At 34.2% G+C, this 20,613-nt stretch overlaps 1 protein-coding gene across 3 annotated transcripts; it reads right to left on the reverse strand.

Moving 5' to 3' along the window:
• Window positions 1-1,170: 1,170 nt before the first annotated feature.
• Window positions 1,171-17,334, reverse strand: LOC126889797 (uncharacterized). Of its 3 annotated transcripts, none has more exons than XM_050658433.1 (2): window positions 17,255-17,334; window positions 1,171-1,542 (listed from the first exon to the last, which is right to left on the reverse strand). In XM_050658433.1, exons 1-2 carry the CDS (start codon window positions 17,255-17,257, stop codon window positions 1,264-1,266), a joined length of 282 nt encoding a protein of 93 aa, XP_050514390.1. In that variant the 5' UTR covers window positions 17,258-17,334; the 3' UTR covers window positions 1,171-1,263. The 3 variants fall into 3 exon arrangements, with proteins under 3 accessions (XP_050514390.1, XP_050514389.1, XP_050514388.1); XM_050658432.1 differs by lacking the exon at window positions 17,255-17,334 and adding an exon at window positions 14,460-14,682; XM_050658431.1 differs by lacking the exon at window positions 17,255-17,334 and adding an exon at window positions 8,765-8,987.
• Window positions 17,335-20,613: the final 3,279 nt, after the last annotated feature.

Consider the following 20,613-nt stretch of genomic DNA (forward strand, 5'->3'; position numbering starts at 1 on the left):
ACATGAAAATCCCTAAATAAGAACTTTTTATTTTACCTGGTGACCACGTTTTCAGCATTTGGAACCACTGTGAAACAGCAATAGACATGGAAGAATGGAGTAATAAAATGGAAAATCTCCTTAAACTCGGTAAAAATGCAAGCCGTGCTATTCTAAAAGAGAATGCAACAACCAGAGGAACAACCAACGGTGCAAACCAACTCCATTTAGTGGAAAAACGAAGCAAAATACCTTGCAGTCACTGTGGGTAACGGCTTAACATTCAAAAAATATGTAGAAACCATATTAGCTACGAACAAAGCATAGGATTTAGGATTAGCATAATGTTGCATTTCCCATAACTTCTAAATACAACCTTATGGGAAAGTCCCGATAATAAGGTCAATTGGTCGCATAAGAAAAAGTGGTTCATGTTGGCAAAATCGACCATCGACCGGTTCTTTGCATGAAGATACATTCTATTTTATTCTATCCCATCACATTCTATTCCATCACCATGACGTTTGGTTATTGTCACAGCTGTTAGGTATAATTTAAGTATGGCTTTTATTTGACGTATTTAGTTTTTTAGTGCAGAGATCATATCTGAACTGGGTCGCTTGCTGTTTTTCAGTCTAGTGACTGCTAGTTTTTTCTCGTATATTGGGTTTTTTACTTCTTGAAGAATTTGGTCCATATTTTTAATACATTTCTATGTTGTTTAAGCATGTGTCCGTATTTGTACATTCTTTGTTCAAAGTTTACACATCCTTCTGGTTTTATTTAATTTTTGGAAGAATTTTTCGCTGATTTACTTATTTGTTACATTTTCCTAAATGCGTTTTTTCTCTCTACTTTATTTGACATTCTTCCTTACACTATTCTCTGTCTTTTTTTCCTTCGTAATTTTTTTGTGCAACTAGAGATTATTTATCTGTTTTTTTTTTCTAATTTTTTGCTTGTTGTTTTGGGGGATTAGGTATAGATTAAGTATATTTAATGTCTTTCATATGACTATTAATAAAAATTCAGACATTACGTCATTTGAATTATCCTTTATTTTTGTTTAGCTGAAAACTTCTTTTAGGAAACTTATAACTCTATTACATACCATAATTTTGATAATGCACTAATAATAGATAACAAAAAACTGAAAAATGTGAGGTAGTTTTACAAAAAAGAACAAATATGTAAAGTTTCTAGAATTTACAATATTTTTATTATGCCCTTTTCATATAGGTACAAAATTAACCAATTCACAAACGAACTTTCAGTACTGATTTGTTAACGGCGTCCATTATGATGTCCATTACCATTACCATTTTGTTGTCCATTACCATTAGTGTGGCCATTTCCGTTCTGTTGTCCGTTCCCATTTTGGTGACCATTCCCATTCTGTCCTTGATTTTGCAGATGGGCTGGAACGGTACGTGAACGACCTCGTTCTTGAGGTGAAGGCGAACGAGGAGGAGGATTGGGGTCATAATTTTTGCATTCGACAGATTCCATCAGATATAGTGAAATGCAGGCAAAGCAAACCATTAAAACAATCAATTTGGTAGCCTGAAAAAATTACTTAAATAACTTTATATTCCTTATTATTTATAATAATATTCAGTATGTTGCCATATAAAACCTTTAATTAAAAAAGAAGATAATAGAAGTCAATTCAGTCATTCAGTGGTTCAAAAAGAATGAAACAAAGCATAGCGGTGAACACATGAATTATAAAAACGCAATAAAATAAAGAACAATTTTTTGTGGTAAGAATAATTCAAGAGATTCAAAAATCCAATAAAGAATATGCTAATATGCAAACAGTAATGTTTGTTTGGGCTCTTATTATTTTTGTCCTATCTATCTTATAACACCTGTTCAAAATACATATAAGAATATGACATCCGCCATAAAGATGGAAAAGAAACTATCAGAACCGTTCAAGGTGAACAAAAGTTTACGCCACGGTTGTTGCATTTCCGCAACACTATTTAAAAAATATATAGCAAAATCGCTGATGAAATAGAATAGTTTACAAACTGATGAATATACTCGTTTATATACTCTTCAGTTCGCAGACCACCAAGTAATTTGTGCAAATGATAAGAAGAACTTGGAATATATGGCTCACAAACGAAAGGAGGATATGAAAAATGGGGCTAGACATGAATATGGACAAAACACAATATGTATGTATTGGTGAAGAAACAACCAATTAGATTATCGGGAATAATGAAACAATACAAACATCAAAGTTATAATCACTTAGGAGTACTGTTCAGCAAAGAAGGAACAGATGATGATGACGTTACAAACAGAATAAACAAAACCAGGAGAAATTAAATCGTTAAATGAAATATTGTGGAGTAAAGACGTAGGAGAACAACGAAAAGTAACATATTATAATACGTTGATAAAAAGCACATTGATGTACGGTTCTAAAACGTGGTGGATTAGAGAACATCAAAAGAAAATGCTAGAGGCTACGAAGATGAACAGTACTAAGATGATCAAACAAAACATCAAATTTGGAGAGGATTCGAAATAAAATAATAAGAGAGAGAACGGGTGTAACAAAAACAATTGCTGACTGCATACAGGAGGAACAATTAACCTGGTACGGGCACGTTCAAAGGTTGAGCGGGGAAAGATTCTAAAAATCAATAAGGTGGGTACCAACAGAAAAACGAAAAAGAGGAAGACAGAAAAAATCTTGGATTGGTGGTATTCGGAGATCTATGGGCAATAGAGGATTATCCGATGAGGACTGGAACAACCGAGGGAATTAGCGGATAACTGGAGTAACCATAACAAACACGGAAAACGAAGGAAAAGAGATTAATGAAGGGGAGTAGACCTATAGGCCCACGAGTCACTATATTCAATGCTAAAAGCAAAAATGATATCAAGAACAGCTAAAGGCGGTTTCTCATTAGTCAACCTCATTGATACGCTGATTCTATGTAACTGAACATAGAACATAGAATCCAAATTCACACTATTTCAAGGATATTGAATTCGGTCTACAAAGTGCTAACTTTAGTAATGACTATAAAGAAGAAAATTGTGCATGTTGGCGTTCACATTGTGTGTGAATATTTAAAAAACGTAATTAAAATAGGAAAACAAGAACATCTCTGACTGTCTTTTGCAACGGAAACACCTCTTAAACGTTTTGGTTCGGATAATTCGCTTGGCCGAACCAAAACAATTTGGGTTTATGGTTTATACAGAGCATCTATTCCTGTACCACTTTTATTTGCTTTTAATATTTTATTCAGTTTAACTTTTTGGGTTGCCCGGATACTTTTAATTTTATTTTTCTACGGCCGTGTTAAAAGAGTCACTTTCACGCACGCATTTCGTTTCCGAAAGTTGCACTTTCCCGCACGGCGTGCGTGAAAGTAAATTTTCCCGCACAGTGTGCGGGAAAGTAAAATACCTTGTAATATCGCATTATAATATATTATAATACATGCAATAAACTAATATTTAGATATTATTTACTAATTTATATCAAATTTATCTTTTGTGTTCATGTTTAATTTTGACATCATATTTAAAAGTCAGATCAGTAGACAATTACAATGGTTTTGAATCGTCGTCATGGAAACCAATATCGTCGTCGTGGTAACCCATTATATTGAAAGCTTGGTTTTGACAACCTTGTCAAAGAATTAATTTGTGTATTTTCACTTCTAAATAAAAATTGATAACTCCATTTTTTGTGGCTTTTTTCCAAACGTACGGCCCTAAAAAAAATATTGTTCCTAACTCATGCGGAAAGTGTCTTTCCCGCACTCGACTGCTTGCCCGAACTCCGCTATCGCGTCGTTCGGGTCAACGGCAGTCTCGTGCGTGAAAGTATCACTTTCCGCACTAGTTAGGAAAATAACTATTTTAATATCGTTTAGAGTCAGGGTTTTTATTTCCCGATTAGCTTCATAGCTTTTTTCCCGATTTATTATATTTTTATATTGTTCACTCCCAATATTCCATAGCACTCCTATCTCTGGTATAATTCTAGAAACTTGCAGATATGGTTGTCTCTCCATTTAAAATTTAACATTTTTCACGAAATTATAATATATCTATGGTTTTCACAAAGAATTTAACCTCATCTCACATGCTTACTGTTTAACTCCACAAAATACAAGTCAACGCAAATGAACGCTAGTTCTCATTGTCAAGCACTGTTCTATCTGATAGAATCATTTCCATTGACCTATCAAAAGTAGGAAGGCTTTTCACTTTTATTGAAATACCATATTATGATAGTAGACCAGGGCGCATCTGTAAAAATATTAGTACATTTGGACGTTGAGAGGTGACTCAAATTTTTTTGCAGAAATTGCTTGAAAATAAATCAAATAATAATATTTGAGTTATCCTCCCTCTCAAAAAGGTCCGGAACATTGTTTAAATAATCAAAATGTCAAAAAATTAAGGAAAAATTCGATTTTTTTCTTGGTTTTTTTATTATAACTTTAAAAGTATTCATTTCCGAGAAAAGTTGTACTAACATAAAAGTTGCGTTATTAAATTTCCTACAATATAGAATTGGTAAAAGATTTAAAAAATAGTCACCATTGTTGCAAAATAGCAATAATTGTGAAAAAAACATACAAAAATAAGTATTTGCATTTTACGTTTTTCAACCATTTATGCTACACTTAGGACCTTCATATTTCACCCTGAAAAACTTATGATACAGTAAAACAATACTGTAAATTTCATTAAGATCGGTTCAATAGATTTTGCAAAATAAATTTTGCAATCCAGCTTTCGTAAAAAAAATTCATTTTTTCAAAATGTTACAGGACTGAAAATAAAGCAGATAGCAAATTGAAATTTTTTTGCATATAGAAGTGTACTGTACCTTTAATTTGCAATTTTGCCAAATTAAAATCGATTAACACCACGGCGTCAGGAATTTTTTTAAATAAACATAAATTATTGGTGCTACGCGCAGGACAGCGGATAGTTTGCTCTGATTGGGCATTCCAATGACCTTTGATAATGATTGATACATTTTAATTTTTATTATATTTCGATATAAATAAATAAATTTGTTTATTGCAAAATAAAAACACATACTCTATCCTTTGAAATGACACTTTTATTAGCAAAAACTTTCTTTGTTCATATAATATATTTTAACTTAAATAATAAAAGTTTATTATTTTTAAACACATGCAATTGTTTGAACAATATTTCACAAACAATAATAAAATTAGTTTGATTTTTGTGGAATTAAAATATTAAAATACAACAAAATATAGAGTAAGATAATAATATATTAGATAAAGATTGGAAGAAATTTTGGTGGAAATCAACTTGTGTGAATCGAACACCGCTGTCCTGCGCGTAGCACCAAAAATTATTGTTTATTTCAAAAAATTTCTGACGCCGTGGTAATTAATCGATTTTAATTTTGAAAATTGCAGCTGAAAGGTACAGTACACTTCTATAAGTAAAAAAAAAACTTGCTATCTGCTTTATTTTCAGTCATGTAATATTTTGAAAAAATGAATTTTTTTTGCGAAAGCTGGATTGCAAAATTTATTTTCCAAAATACATTGAACCGATCCTAATTAAATTTACAGTTTTGTTTTACTGTATCATATAGTTTTTCTGGGTGAAATATGAAGGTCCTAAGTGTAGCATAAATGGTTGAAAAACGTAAAATGCGAATACTTGTTTTTATATGGTTTTTTCGCAATTATTGCTATTTTGCAACTAGGGTGACTATTTTTTAAATTTTTAACTAATTCTAAATTGTAGGAAATTTAATTACGCAACTTTTATGTCCGTACAACTTTTCTCGGAAATGAATACTTTTAAAGTTATAATCAAAAAACGAAGAAAAAAATCGAATTCTTCCTTCAATTTTTGACATTTTGATTATTTAAACAATGTTCCGGACCTTTTTGAGAGGAAGGATAACTCAAATATTATTATTTGATTTATTTTCAAGCAATTTCTGCAAAACAATTTGAGTCACCTCTCAACGTCCATCTCAAAACAGATGCGCCCTGGACTATAGAACAATATCGCTGAATCGAGGTTCATAATATTATAAATCTATTTTTCTTATAGATTCAAGGATATTGATCAATGAGATTGACTAATGAGAACCCGCCTTCAACTGCGAGTATTCTTCTTCTTAAAGTTCCCTCTCCTATCGGAGGTTGGATATCATAATGGCTATGGTCACTTTGTTGGCTGCTGCTCTGAATAGTTGTAATTACAGTTAAACTGCGAGTATAGAAGACGAAAATCAGACCCAGGGTGAAGTATGCCAGCGAAACGTGGATTAGGAACCAGCAGGAAGAAAAGCAGCTATAAATCTGAGTCAGAAAGGTGCTCAGCAAAATCTTCGGAGGAGTACAGATGGCAGAGAATATTTGGAGAAGATGAACAAATAGAGAAGTAATGAGCCTGTATACTCGAGGGTAATAAGCTAGAAATAGACCATGCTCGGGACACACAAAGATCCAGGTAGCTGACTACTTTTTTAGTTTTTGTAGACCTATAGGAAGAAAAACTACCTACCTCCTACCTAAAGTTCGCCTCAGTTTTTTAATTATTAACAATTTAGTTGCACCCCGTTCAAAAGCTAAATACTTGACATAAAATTACAAAATTTAATTTTTTAGAACATTAAAAAACCTTGAAAATGCCGATTTTTGAAAGTTAAAAAGTTAATTTGTTGCTAGGCAAACTGCAAAATAAGTGAAAATCGTTATTTGTTAATAACTTTACCTTAGAACTTTGTTTCAGCCAAAGTTGGGTATTGGTGTACTTAACAAACCCTCAAAATTTGAGACCGATCCAATAATTAGTTTAAGAGTTATTATAATTGTTTATCCCAGATACCTTTATTTTGCAATAACATAAGACATAAAATAATGAAGATAGGGCAATTCGGCGTATGCCAAATGAAAGTAGAAGACTGATGCTATCAAAATGTACTAAAAAAAGATAAAAAAATTTGTGAAATTTTGTAGTTTATAAACATTTAGAATAATTTTAAAAATACATACTTAGCGCTCATTTTTAATTATTAAAAATATTAGTTAGTAATAAAATAATGACAAAAATTTCTTTAGGCTATTGCAAGAGGGGCTTTAGACTTTGAGTTGGTCACTTTATGACTTTCATAATAATAATTTTTAATCGAGTTATTAAGCCTTGAAAATGGCTATTTTCGCGTTTTTCAAATTTGAAATTGCATGTAACTCGACAACAGTCAATTTTATAGAAAAATCACAAGATACCTTTTTTGCTCAGCTTGATCCAGAGAATCTAAAACAAATTTGTCCGAAGTGAAAAAATTTATTTTTTGAATTCGTTTAAAAAAATGTTTAAACAATTTTCCGACCACGGTACTGCCTGGCACCTTGTGCATTTGTTATAAGGACCTGTTTTTGAGTAAGTTTGTGCAAAAAAGTTAATCAGAATAATTTACCTAACGGGACAAGTATACAGCGTGGACTATTTGCATTATGAGCCAAACGTAGATGGTTTGTAAAATACACAAAACACAAAAAAAATTAGCAGCCATCGCCAAAAAAAGTTATACGTACCTATTAAAAAACAAAAAAAAATGAGGTTATAATAATATGTACACTCGACCTTCGGGTCCATAAAAATAGATGTTCTGTAAAAGCCTCAGCCGTGCGTGTGAATTTTTTGTAATTTATAATTTCATAATTAGGGGAAGGCGGGGCGGAATGGGGTACTAAGTTGGAATTGATATTTAAAAATAAGTTAGGATTAATTATTTAAGCTGCATATCATTATATAAACTCATTGTAATGTTGTTGACATTATATTACAATATTATTTTTTTATAAGAACAAGAACAGTAAGTTTGTTACTAAAATATTAAACAATGTCAATTGCCCCGTTCTGCCCCTGTACCGGGGCACAACGGGGTAGTCATTACAAGATTAGTGAAATTAATAAAAAAATAACTTAATAATTGTAATTATTAAGTCCAAATATTAAGTACCGTGTAAAAGTCATTTTATGTTAAGTTATGTTAAGCTAAGTTCATCACTGCCACTTTATTAAAGCCCATAACTCTGGCGCCAGATGTTGACTCAGGTTCCCGATGTGATAAAGTAGGATTTCTCGTTAAAAATCCATTGACCTAATCTTGGCCGGCGACTTCACTCGTAAATATGTGGGCTAGGCCATTTCTTACAGCTAACTGATAAGCTATGGTACGCAAATCTATCATCGTTAGACCAAATAATCGATACTCCATAATTTTCAAATAACTCATGATCTCATATTCTTGACTTTCGGTAAAAACAGCTTAAAATTTCCCTGCCGTTTTGTCAATATGGTACTGCGGATATTTCCTTTTCTCTCTGCAGGATATCTCCAGGTCCTTTGGAGAACATTTAATTGCTTTGGAACCTTCAAATAACCTACTTGACCAGAAATAACCACTTCGGCAGCATTATTCATACTTTTAGTAGACCATGGTTGTCTATTCGTCTTCCTTTTGTATACTAGAACCATCTGAAATAGAAGAAAAATAGTTAAATATAGAGTTCCTGTTTAATAAAAATAGTGTGGGCGGCACGGGGTACTTCCCCATTCCGCCCCAAGTGGACTTCCCCATTCCGCCCCAAGCACATGATTTATTTCATCAAGCTATGGTCACTTGAAAACGATTGGTAGAAAACGTTTGCCTAGACTAAACGAAAGCTAAATAAATACCCTACAAGTATTACCAACTAACGTTGTAAAAAAACAAGCGTGTGCAACTTACCTTGGTCATATAAATCACAAACAGTTACAAATTATAAGCGAAAAACCACGCAACGATAGATTCACGTAGTTAACGTCAAAAGAATTAGACAAACATGCCTACCGGTCTTCAGTCACACTACACTGATGTACTTTTACTTATCGCTGCTAGTCTGCAGCACGTCATTGATACTTAAAAATACCAATCTTCATTCCGCCCCGCTACCCCATTCCGCCCCGCCTTCCCCTATTAACTATTGTAAATGGGAAATAAGCCAAAATTTAACTAAAAAATGATTTTATTAACGTTTCGACGTCCACCACGGACGTCGTTGTGAAAATACAAAATATTAATAAATTAAACAAAAATGTTGCTTGAAACTTCTAATAATTTAATTTAATCTGACTTATTTAAATAGATCGTCCCAAACCATTTTTTCAGTGCGTCATAGATTATCGAATTCTCTCTATCGAAAATAAAATTGTTTTTAATATTGTGGCTTATTTCCCATTTAGAATAATTAATTACAAAAATGCCACAAAGAAATAGCTTCAGAACAACATTTATAATTTAATTGGAAACCAACTTAAAAAAAATAAAATCGAAAAATTGAGAGTTTTGGCTTTGGGGGAGGGGGAATAGGGGAAGTGGGCTAAAATTGCGGTGAGTATTAATTTTTTTAAATCATATAGGACGTAACAAAATAAAAAAAATATTCAGGCTGTATCGACCTCAAAAAATATAATTAGACCTGCAAAAATCGTTACAAAACTTTAAACAAACATGGTTTTTGGGGGGTTTCAAAGTGTTTCGCCCAATTTTTAAATATCCTAATATACTCAGATATTTCAAATTACACATAATCTATTAACAAAACCTTGATTTGATCTATGTTGCAGGTTGCAGTATATAAAATGGAGAAAATCCCCAAAACCCCCTAAAAAAACAGTTTTCCGGATTTTTCAAGATAGCGCACCTGACGGAAAAATCTTAAAAAAATCAGAGACATAGCTTTTGATAAAATATATAAAATGCAAAAAAAATTGGACCTGCAGCCCCTTCCAAAAAAAAGTTATAGGTTTTAAAAAAGTTAAAAAAAATTTGAGGTTATGTACACTCGACCTAAGGGTCCATAAAAAATGGACATGTTTTGTAAAAGCCTCAGCTATACGTATGAATTTTTTGAAATTTTTAAATTAATTGGAACTCAACTAAAAAAAATTAAATCTAAAAATCTACGTTTTTGGCTGTGGGGGAGGGGTAAGGGGGTGGCGAGCTAAAAATCCGCGTTATCTCATTTTTTAATTGCACAGAACGTAAAAAAATTTAAAAAATTGAATTCTGAGAGTGAGGGCATTTTGCCTATCTTAAAGGGGGGTACCCTTTATAAACAAATTGCATATTTGTAATGTACGTGGAAATTATGTACAAATTAAAAAAAAAAGATCAAAATCAATTGAGTTGATCCGGAGATACAGAAAATTATATTCGTTTGAAATTGCTATTTCGGTATTTTAGCTCGGTTGATTTGTAGGTTCCCCTAGTAATCGTTTGAACTACATTTTTGAAAAATCGTAGAGGATGCTGTGACTATACTGACGATGAAGTCAAAGTCATCCTTTCCGACTTAGGTGTTCCAGTGATCCGTCTCTGGCGCATCGTATCTCGGGAAGGAGTATATACCTCGTTTATTAAACTAATCACAGACAGTGAGGAAAAATATACAGAACTGCTGACAAGAGGCTTCTATCTTGACGGCATTTCTGTACGAGGTGAACTTCCCTTAAACTCTAACCCCATCCCACCCATACCTAAATACTGCAACAGGTGTGCTCGAAATGGACACACTATCCAGGAATGCACCCTGAAACAGTTCCGCTGTCCCACATGTGGTGAAGAACATCGTTCTTCAGCATGCACAAAACAAACCTCTCCCAAATGTCCTAACTGTGACGGACTTCATGCGGCTTACTCGCCAAAGTGTCCGTTACGGAAAGAGGCCCCTCCCACTCTCCAAGAAACTCAACCCATTACTACCCAAAAAAGAATCCCACCTTACACTTTCACCTCCGATATGCAAACCACGCTTGAATTCATTTCCTTACTAATGGTAAACGTCCTCCCAGACCGCAGACAGTCGGTACTGGACTGCGCCAATAACCTCACCTGCTCTATGTTTGGACACACGAGTACTATCGTGGCCCATAACAATAGAGCCACAGTCACATACACCCCACAATTCATTTAAATGGACAGTACAATAGGTGCGGTTAACTGTCAGGGTGCCGGTAGGAAAAAACCGTTCATCAAAAACTTACTTGATACCCACAATATTCAAATACTTGCCCTTACCGACACCCAATTAAAAACCTCTCCATCTTATCCTGGCTATAGCACTCACCACCGTCCAAAATGCCGAATATCTCATGGTAACGGCTTCCTTATTAAATATGGTATACCCTTTTCCCCTCATACTATCCCTATTCAAGTAGGTATTACTGATGAAGATGTCTTGGCAGTTGACATACACCTAAACAACAACACGACGCTGACAATAGTCTCTTATTACAAACATCCACAACAAATACTGTCAGATACACTTCTGGAATATGTCTCTGGGCTGAGCAAGGCGATTATTCTGGGTGATTTTAACGCCAGAAACACACAGTTTGGTGATACGTTCACAAATGTGGCGGGTAACCTGCTGTCTGATTGTCTCCTTGATTTGCCCATTCACAGAATCAGAAACACTGAACCTACGTTATTTAATCACAATGGCACCTCTATCGTCGACCATGTCATATGCACGTATGACATGATAGACGTATTGGACGATGTTTGCATCATCGGTGATTCTATAACGTCGGACCACCTACCTATACTCATAAAAGAAAACATATTAAATCCGAACCAACAGGCACATATACGAGTAATGAGAGACTATAAACATGCCGACTGGAACCTATATAGACACTTTCTAAATCAGAATATTCCTCAGTTAGGCAATTTAAACACGCAAGCTGACATCGATAACGATATCACGGTCCTTCAAACACTGATAGGACAAGCAATTGACCTATCAGTCCCCAATCGGGTTATAAACCCAAAGAGACCACCACTCCCTCAATACATAGTAAATCAAATCAAACACAAAAGACGTCTCCTACGTCAATTCCAACGAACACGCGATCCACTTCTCAAGGCAGAGTATAACCGTATCTCGGCTAGGATCAAGCTTGAGGTGAAAAACATGCAAGCGTCACAATGGCGTGATGCCACCGCTGGCTTGGACTACCGGGATGGGGCTAGATTCTGGCACAAATTTAAAGTCCTAACTAAACAGAAACAAGCAAATCCATCTCATCTAGTCATAAATAATCAAATTATAAATTCAGACCAAGAGAAAGCCGAAGCTTTCAAGACACACCTCCAAAATACATTAGTCACGCCCCACGACCAGAGGTTCGATCAAGACTACTACGAGGTGGTCGAGAGAGATACAGTACGACTGCTCGCAACCCCATTCGATCCACGGTTTCGCCGTGAGCACCCGCTTACGGCACCCGTGAGTCAACAAACATTGGAGGATTACTGCCAAATTGGCAACTCCAATGCACCAGGTCCTGACAACATCAACAGGAACTGCGTAAGACACCTCCCACCGAGCGTCGCACAATATATGACGAACATTGTCAACGCCGCTCTAACTCTCTGCTACTTTCCAAAAGCTTGGAAAGTAGCACACACCATCATGCTCCCTAAAAAGGGCAAAACAAAGACAAATCTAAACTCTTACAGGCCGATTTCTCTACTAAGTGTTCTTGGTAAGGTCTTCGAAAGGATCCTTAAGGAGAGAATCGTTGACTTTACCACCGAAAACAATATCATTCCCTCCTACCAATTCGGCTTTAGAGAAGGTCTCTCCACAAAAACGGCGTTGACAGAAATCGTCACACATATAACTCAAACTCTCAACGACAAAAATCTAGCACTTGGCATATTCCTGGACGTACAGAAGGCCTTTGATCAGGTTTGGCACGCTGGCCTGACAAAGAAACTCTGGGACGTCGGCATGCCCATTCCTTTCATAAAACTCATTCACTCGTATCTCTCGGATCGCACCGTCATGGTTAAGATCAAAACACTGCTGTCTACCTCTTTTACTCCATCAGCAGGAGTACCTCAAGGTTCCGTGTTGGCACCCATACTATACACAATATACAACAGCGACTTTCCTAACCCTAGAAACACCAATACACTAACATTACTATATGCGGACGACACTGCACTAATAACAACATCGAGAGATATACAAGTTTTGAATAGGTGTGCTCAAAATCACCTTAACACCGTCGAAAGATGGTGTGGAAGATGGCGAGTAACACTTAATCCAAACAAAACACAAACCATACTATTCAGACACCCAAACCTAAGCGCACACACTACACGTAATGCAGAAGAAAGAGTCGTTCTGGACCTGTGGGGCGAGAGATTACAACTTCGTGACCAGATTGAGTACCTAGGCGTCATTTTTGATAGAACGCTAAACTGGGACAGAGATCTGGCTGAAACCCGCAAAAGGGTGAAACGGAGGGTTAATCTGCTCAACAGTCTCTGTGGAAGATTCGGTCGGACGCATAAACACACACTAACGCACACATACAAAACATTCATACGGCCAGTAATCGAATACAAATCAAACATCTACACATTACTAAACAAACGCAACACAGAGAGATTACTGGCCACAGAACGCAGCATACTCCGCAAAATAAACTGCAAACGAAGAGACTACCCATCTAGACTCATACATCATCTAGCAAGGATCCAGCCACTAAACGAGAGACTCTCCTCTCTGAGCAGGAGTTTTACTACAAAAATCATAAACAGCCAAAACATCAGAGCTCAAAACGTCCTTAAAACTACCTGCTCATCCTTTGGTAGTGTATTCACCAGAACACCCAAACGAAAATTACCTCACCTACCAACAAAATTGCTGACTCTTGCCAGCACAGAAGACATCCCTGGTGAATATACTGATATCCTGGAGGCAACTCCACTTTATTTTAGAATCAACCGTTAGATAAATAACTCACTTAGAGTTTTGCCTCGGACAGGGAGAGTTCGGTTTTCTGTGGTTTCCCGTACTCATTTGCAAATTATACCTGTCTTTAGGGAGGATACAGCCACAGCTGCCCTCAACGCGAATTCAATCACTCTTAAATACTTAAATATTCAAACAGCCAAATTAAATTTCAATTTATAAAACTCGAATTCAAACTTTAAAACCTTATCATACACACTAAAAATTTTCAATTCTTCATTTAAACTTAAATTTGCATGTATTAATAATTTGTTTTAGATCAAAAATTCTGAAAAGAACCGTAGAACCAACTTTCTCCTCTGATTGCTCTGCCCAACAGCAGCCTCCAACGCAGTGCACCACCACCAACGGCGCAGACTACCACCAGTGGTCCCAGTGGACATAAACAACAGTGTCTAGATAAGACATGTCCTGAAGAGGTGTTAGATCACCTAAAACAGGACAAACACACACAAGAAAAAATAGAAAAAAACAGAAATGCATCCAAACGACCCACAACGAGACTTGAAAACGATTGGTAGAAAACGTTTGCCTAGACTAAACGAAAGCTAAATAAATACCCTACAAGTATTACCAACTAACGTTGTAAAAAAACAAGCGTGTGCAACTTACCTTGGTCATATAAATCACAAACAGTTACAAATTATAAGCGAAAAACCACGCAACGATAGATTCACGTAGTTAACGTCAAAAGAATTAGACAAACATGCCTACCGGTCTTCAGTCACACTACACTGATGTACTTTTACTTATCGCTGCTAGTCTGCAGCACGTCATTGATACTTAAAAATACCAATCTTCATTCCGCCCCGCTACCCCATTCCGCCCCGCCTTCCCCTATTAACTATTGTAAATGGGAAATAAGCCAAAATTTAACTAAAAAATGATTTTATTAACGTTTCGACGTCCACCACGGACGTCGTTGTGAAAATACAAAATATTAATAAATTAAACAAAAATGTTGCTTGAAACTTCTAATAATTTAATTTAATCTGACTTATTTAAATAGATCGTCCCAAACCATTTTTTCAGTGCGTCATAGATTATCGAATTCTCTCTATCGAAAATAAAATTGTTTTTAATATTGTGGCTTATTTCCCATTTAGAATAATTAATTACAAAAATGCCACAAAGAAATAGCTTCAGAACAACATTTATAATTTAATTGGAAACCAACTTAAAAAAAAATAAAATCGAAAAATTGAGAGTTTTGGCTTTGGGGGAGGGGGAATAGGGGAAGTGGGCTAAAATTGCGGTGAGTATTAATTTTTTTAAATCATATAGGACGTAACAAAATAAAAAAAATATTCAGGCTGTATCGACCTCAAAAAATATAATTAGACCTGCAAAAATCGTTACAAAACTTTAAACAAACATGGTTTTTGGGGGGTTTCAAAGTGTTTCGCCCAATTTTTAAATATCCTAATATACTCAGATATTTCAAATTACACATAATCTATTAACAAAACCTTGATTTGATCTATGTTGCAGGTTGCAGTATATAAAATGGAGAAAATCCCCAAAACCCCCTAAAAAAACAGTTTTCCGGATTTTTCAAGATAGCGCACCTGACGGAAAAATCTTAAAAAAATCAGAGAGATAGCTTTTGATAAAATATATAAAATGCAAAAAAAATTGGACCTGCAGCCCCTTCCAAAAAAAAGTTATAGGTTTTAAAAAAGTTAAAAAAAATTTGAGATAATGTACACTCGACCTAAGGGTCCATAAAAAATGGACATGTTTTGTAAAAGCCTCAGCTATACGTATGAATTTTTTGAAATTTTTAAATTAATTGGAACTCAACTAAAAAAAATTAAATCTAAAAATCTACGTTTTTGGCTGTGGGGGGAGGGGTAAGGGGGTGGCGAGCTAAAAATCCGCGTTATCTCATTTTTTAATTGCACAGAACGTAAAAAAATTTAAAAAATTGAATTCTGAGAGTGAGGGCATTTTGCCTATCTTAAAGGGGGGTACCCTTTATAAACAAATTGCATATTTGTAATGTACGTGGAAATTATGTACAAATTAAAAAAAAAAAAGATCAAAATCAATTGAGTTGATCCGGAGATACAGAAAATTATATTCGTTTGAAATTGCTATTTCGGTATTTTAGCTCGGTTGATTTGTAGGTTCCCCTAGTAATCGTTTGAACTACATTTTTGAAAAATCGTAGAGGATGCTGTGAAGGTACAATGTTTGTGCAAATTGTTTAAGAAAAATACAAATCCCATTCTTTAAAATGGCATTAATGAGATTCCTTAATTATTATAAACAAAGTAGCTGTGAATTAAAAAAAACATATGACTAACTTTGTCCCAACTGAACACAGAGTAAATTTTTTTATTCGAAAATTACTGTTAAAATACTATGTTTTCGAATATATAAAAGATTGTTTCTACGGACAACATTTTTAAAGTTATTGTAAATGTTTATAAACTACAAAATTTTAAAAATTTGGCATTAGGATTTTTGACTAAATTAATTATTTTTTTATCTTTTTTTTTAATACATTTTGATACTATAGCTCCTCTACTTTCATTTGGCATACTCAGAATTGCCCTATTTTTATTATTTTCTGTCTTATCTTATTGCAAAATAAAGGTCCCTGACATAAACAAATAGAATAACTCTTAAACTAATTAATGTATCGGTCTCAAATTTTGAAGGTTTGTTAAGTACGACAATACCCAACATTGGGTGAAACACAGTTCTAAGGTAGTTTTAGTAAAAGTTATTAACATATAGCGATTTTCACCTATTTTGCAGTTTGCGTAGCAACAAATTAACTTTTTAAATGTAAAGAATCGGAATTTTAAAAATTTCTGAATGTTCTAAAAAATTAAATTTTGTAATTTTATGTCAACTATTTAGCTTTTGAATGGTGTGCAAAAAATCGAAAAAATCGCGATTTTTGCACTAAATTGTTAATAATTAAAAAACGGACGCGAAGTCTAGGCAGGAAACAGGTATGTTTTCTTACCTATAGGTCTACAGTAACTAAAAAAGTAGTCAGCTACCTGGATCTTTGAGAGTATTACTCTGGACTAATGAGCCTATATGGAAAACCAATAATTACGGCAAGAATACACGCACAAAGAGCTTTACTTGGTTACATTATTCGAATGCCATAGAACTAAAATATTAAAACAATATTGAAAGATGGAGACGTTGGGAAAAAAGAAGAGGAAAAAAGAAGAAATGGTTGGAAGCAGGAAAGCAAAAATTGTTAGAAATAGTCGTGAGAAATTGGAGAGAAAAAAAATATGTGGAAACGAGGGGCTTACAAGGACTATTGTGCTGTTTTTATATTGTTTAGATTGTTTTCGTCTAAAAGTATGAATCATGAATAAAGATATTGGAATGTAACAGAACTTAAAAAATAAATATATTTTATTTATTATACATACCATTATTGCTTCAAAAATTGCTGAATTTTCTGTACTCTAATGTACGAACAACTTGCAACTGAAGTATGCTGCAAATATCTGTACTACTCATTTATATATCTTTAATTTTCTTATTGCGTGATTTAATTTAATTGTTATATTAAATATTAAAATGATATTCCGGTTACTAGTTCATTCACTCACGATAAAATATTGCAAAACCTCCAACTTTTAAAGAACCGTTTGGATTGACATGAAATTTAGCATATGCATAGCTAACATGTCAAGGGAAAAAACTGATATTGTGCCGATGTGCAATTTTGGATATTTGATGCCTGAATGCCTTTTCCATCAGCACCATACCCTGCCCTGCACGTTTAGCCAATACACCACCAATGCAACCAAAGTGCAGTATTACCCCACACCCGCCCGCATTTTTCTGTATAGGCCAGGATCCCTACTGGAAGGACTGCCCTATAAGCCAATGTATTGTTGCCCGTATCCCGCCACTAGGAGGCACGTACTTTATTCGGGATACGAATGGGATGGTTCTTTACTGATTGTTATTGTTTAAATTTTCTGAGATGAAATTGTCATATTTAATTATTTTGCTGTTATGTTAAATTTGTGGACCAATCTTTGCAGAGTACATATCTTCATCTTGGGCTATGAACAGTGCGTCGTCTGAGTAACAGAATATTTTGACTTCTTTGTTTTCCGTTCTGTATCCTCTGCCTTTGTTGTGTACTGATATATTTTTTACTGTAAAATTCTGTTTATTTTTTATCTTTTTAAAGTTTATTATATAAATGCAATATTCTCCCGAGTTCTATTATTTTTCATATTTTTGAGAGCATTTTAAATTTCCTCCCCTGATACATCTTGTATATCTTCCGATTCTATATTATGTATAGTGAAACTTCTTACTATATCTGCCTGATCTATCTGTGACCATATTTTCATCTTTCCTTTAAATTAAAAGATTTCCTTATTGTCATAAAAATAGAGGATAAATTCAAAATCCACACAGAAGCCAAACTTTCAGCCCGAGAAGAGAAGTTAAAAGATGCGAATTCCACTCAAACAGATGAATCTGTTGCCTTTATTTGCTTTGATATGCAAAGCGTTTTAACCTGCCCCAAACACAGATTTCTAAAGCGTATTACAAAAAAAAGCTGTTTATAAGTTGACAGGTTGTGATGTAATACACAAGCAAGGATATTGTGTGTTATGGCATGAACTACTTGGTGGAAGAAAAGGTGTAGACATTGCAAGTGCATTGTATCTTTTACTCAAAAAACTTATAGACACAAGACCTAATGTTAGAACCATAACTTTGTGGTCAGATTCATGTGTGCCACAAAATAAAAATTCCCACATGTCTGCAGCCATATTACATTTTCTTAAGAATCATCCTACTGTAAAATGCATTACGCAGAAATTTCAAGTACCTGGTCACAGCTGTGTTCAGGAAGTGGATGCTATGCATAGTATTTTGGACCGACATCTGAGTAAACTGGAATTGCATAGTCCTCTCGCTATTCTTAAAGCTATTTAAGAATGCAAGAACCAAGAAGCCATATAAACTTGTTCAGGTGCAAAAACATAATTTTTTGGATTTTAAAAATTTTATCAAATTGTTTGTCTCTCTAAGGTCCCATATAAACACGTTGTCCAGATTTCTTACGAAAATAACGCAAAGAGCGTAAAATATAAACTAAAGTTTAATGAACCAGAAATGCACTCAGTGGCGCTTTTAAAAAGCAGTTGCAGTCTAAATTCTTCCAAGGCGTTTCTAGAAGGTGTTCCATAACCTAAAATTCAGTCCCCCCTGCAGACCTTCCAGAAGACAAAGTTGCACATATTAGGTGCCTAGCAAATCATTTCTCAGCAATTGATTTAAAATTCTGGAAATGTATTATTAAAGACTTTTAAATTGTTTAACTTTTATGTTGTCAATGTTGTTTATTTGCATGTGTACCTAATACAATAAAAAACGGTTATTATTATTAAAACATTTTACTACTTTTCATTAATAATTTAAGTTTAAGTTGTTTTGGTATATTAACATAAGCATATTATACTATTAAACTTGCTTCATTCTTTCTTTAATTTTTATAGATATTGATAAAGTAATATTCCATATTAATTACTACCTCAATTACGGGTCCAAATTATTCTATGTCCCAACATTGTTGTTTATAATAATTTTTTTCTCAAAAACTGTTAGTAATATCTAATGCAAACTGCAGTTGTTCTAAAGTACATATCATTATGGTTACTAAAAAAATTTATTCTCATTTAGTTTATTATTAAGATGCTCAAAACTTCAAAACTTTAAAAATCCTCTCCTGTAAAATTTTCAAAAGTGGACTTAAAATAGTTTGATTCTAAGGCGACGAAATGTCGCAGGAGTGGTAAGTCTGTTGATGGCACGTCTGCAATATACAGTAAGTACAGGATTTTTGTGGAATTCCTGAATTTATTGGATGCAACTCTGCATATTCACTTTCATGTTTTATTTGGATGTACCTATCTGTCAGGTATGAAAGTGGAGATGGGGCAGTAGTCTCTTTAGTTTAACTTGCAATCCTTCATGCTACATCCTGTCGAAAGCCTGAGATATTTTGAGAAAAGCTGCTGAACAATATGTTTTACTATTAAAGTCCTTATTGATTTGATTTACCACTTCATAAACTTGCTCTATTGTCCCGTGTTAATTGCGGAATTCAAATTGGTGATCTGAAATTATCTTCTTTTCGTCTATTATAGTTTTTAGCTGTTTAGCATAATATAGCTCAACATCCTTGGAAATAATTGGCAGTAGACTTATCAGTCTGTAGAAAGACATCTCTTAATTCTCGGCTTTGGTATCATAACAATCTGGGCAACTTTTCAGATGCTAGGGAAATAATTTTTTCTTAGCATATAGTTAAATATGTAAGTAAGTCTATAGCACTTTTCGGATAGTTCTTGAAGAATTTCTCCAGATTCCAAATCGAAACCAAAAAATTTATTTTTTATGTTAATTTCTTCCACAATTGTTTGTTTGACTTCGCTAATAGTGAACTTGTTTTGAGGCAGATCCATTTAGAAGGGTATATTTAGATAGTCGGTAATTTCGTGTTCTTCTTCTGCAGATAATTCTGAAGGAAAGGGCATGAAAACTTATTTCAGATATTTCCTAAAATATTCAGATTTTTCTTTATCATTTCTAGCACATATGCTTTCATTTCTGATTGGTGGATTAGGCAAGTAAGAATTTTATTTTTCGTTGCTTCCACAGCGAATAATCCGTGACCTCTGTATGTGTAAGGCTTTCCAGGTAACATTGGATTCCCTGATTTTGTTCTGCTATGATTAGCTCTTTTCATTCTTTG

The sequence above is a fragment of the Diabrotica virgifera genome, chromosome 8 (assembly GCF_917563875.1).
Source record: "Diabrotica virgifera virgifera chromosome 8, PGI_DIABVI_V3a".
Taxonomy (NCBI): Eukaryota; Metazoa; Arthropoda; class Insecta; order Coleoptera; family Chrysomelidae; genus Diabrotica; species Diabrotica virgifera.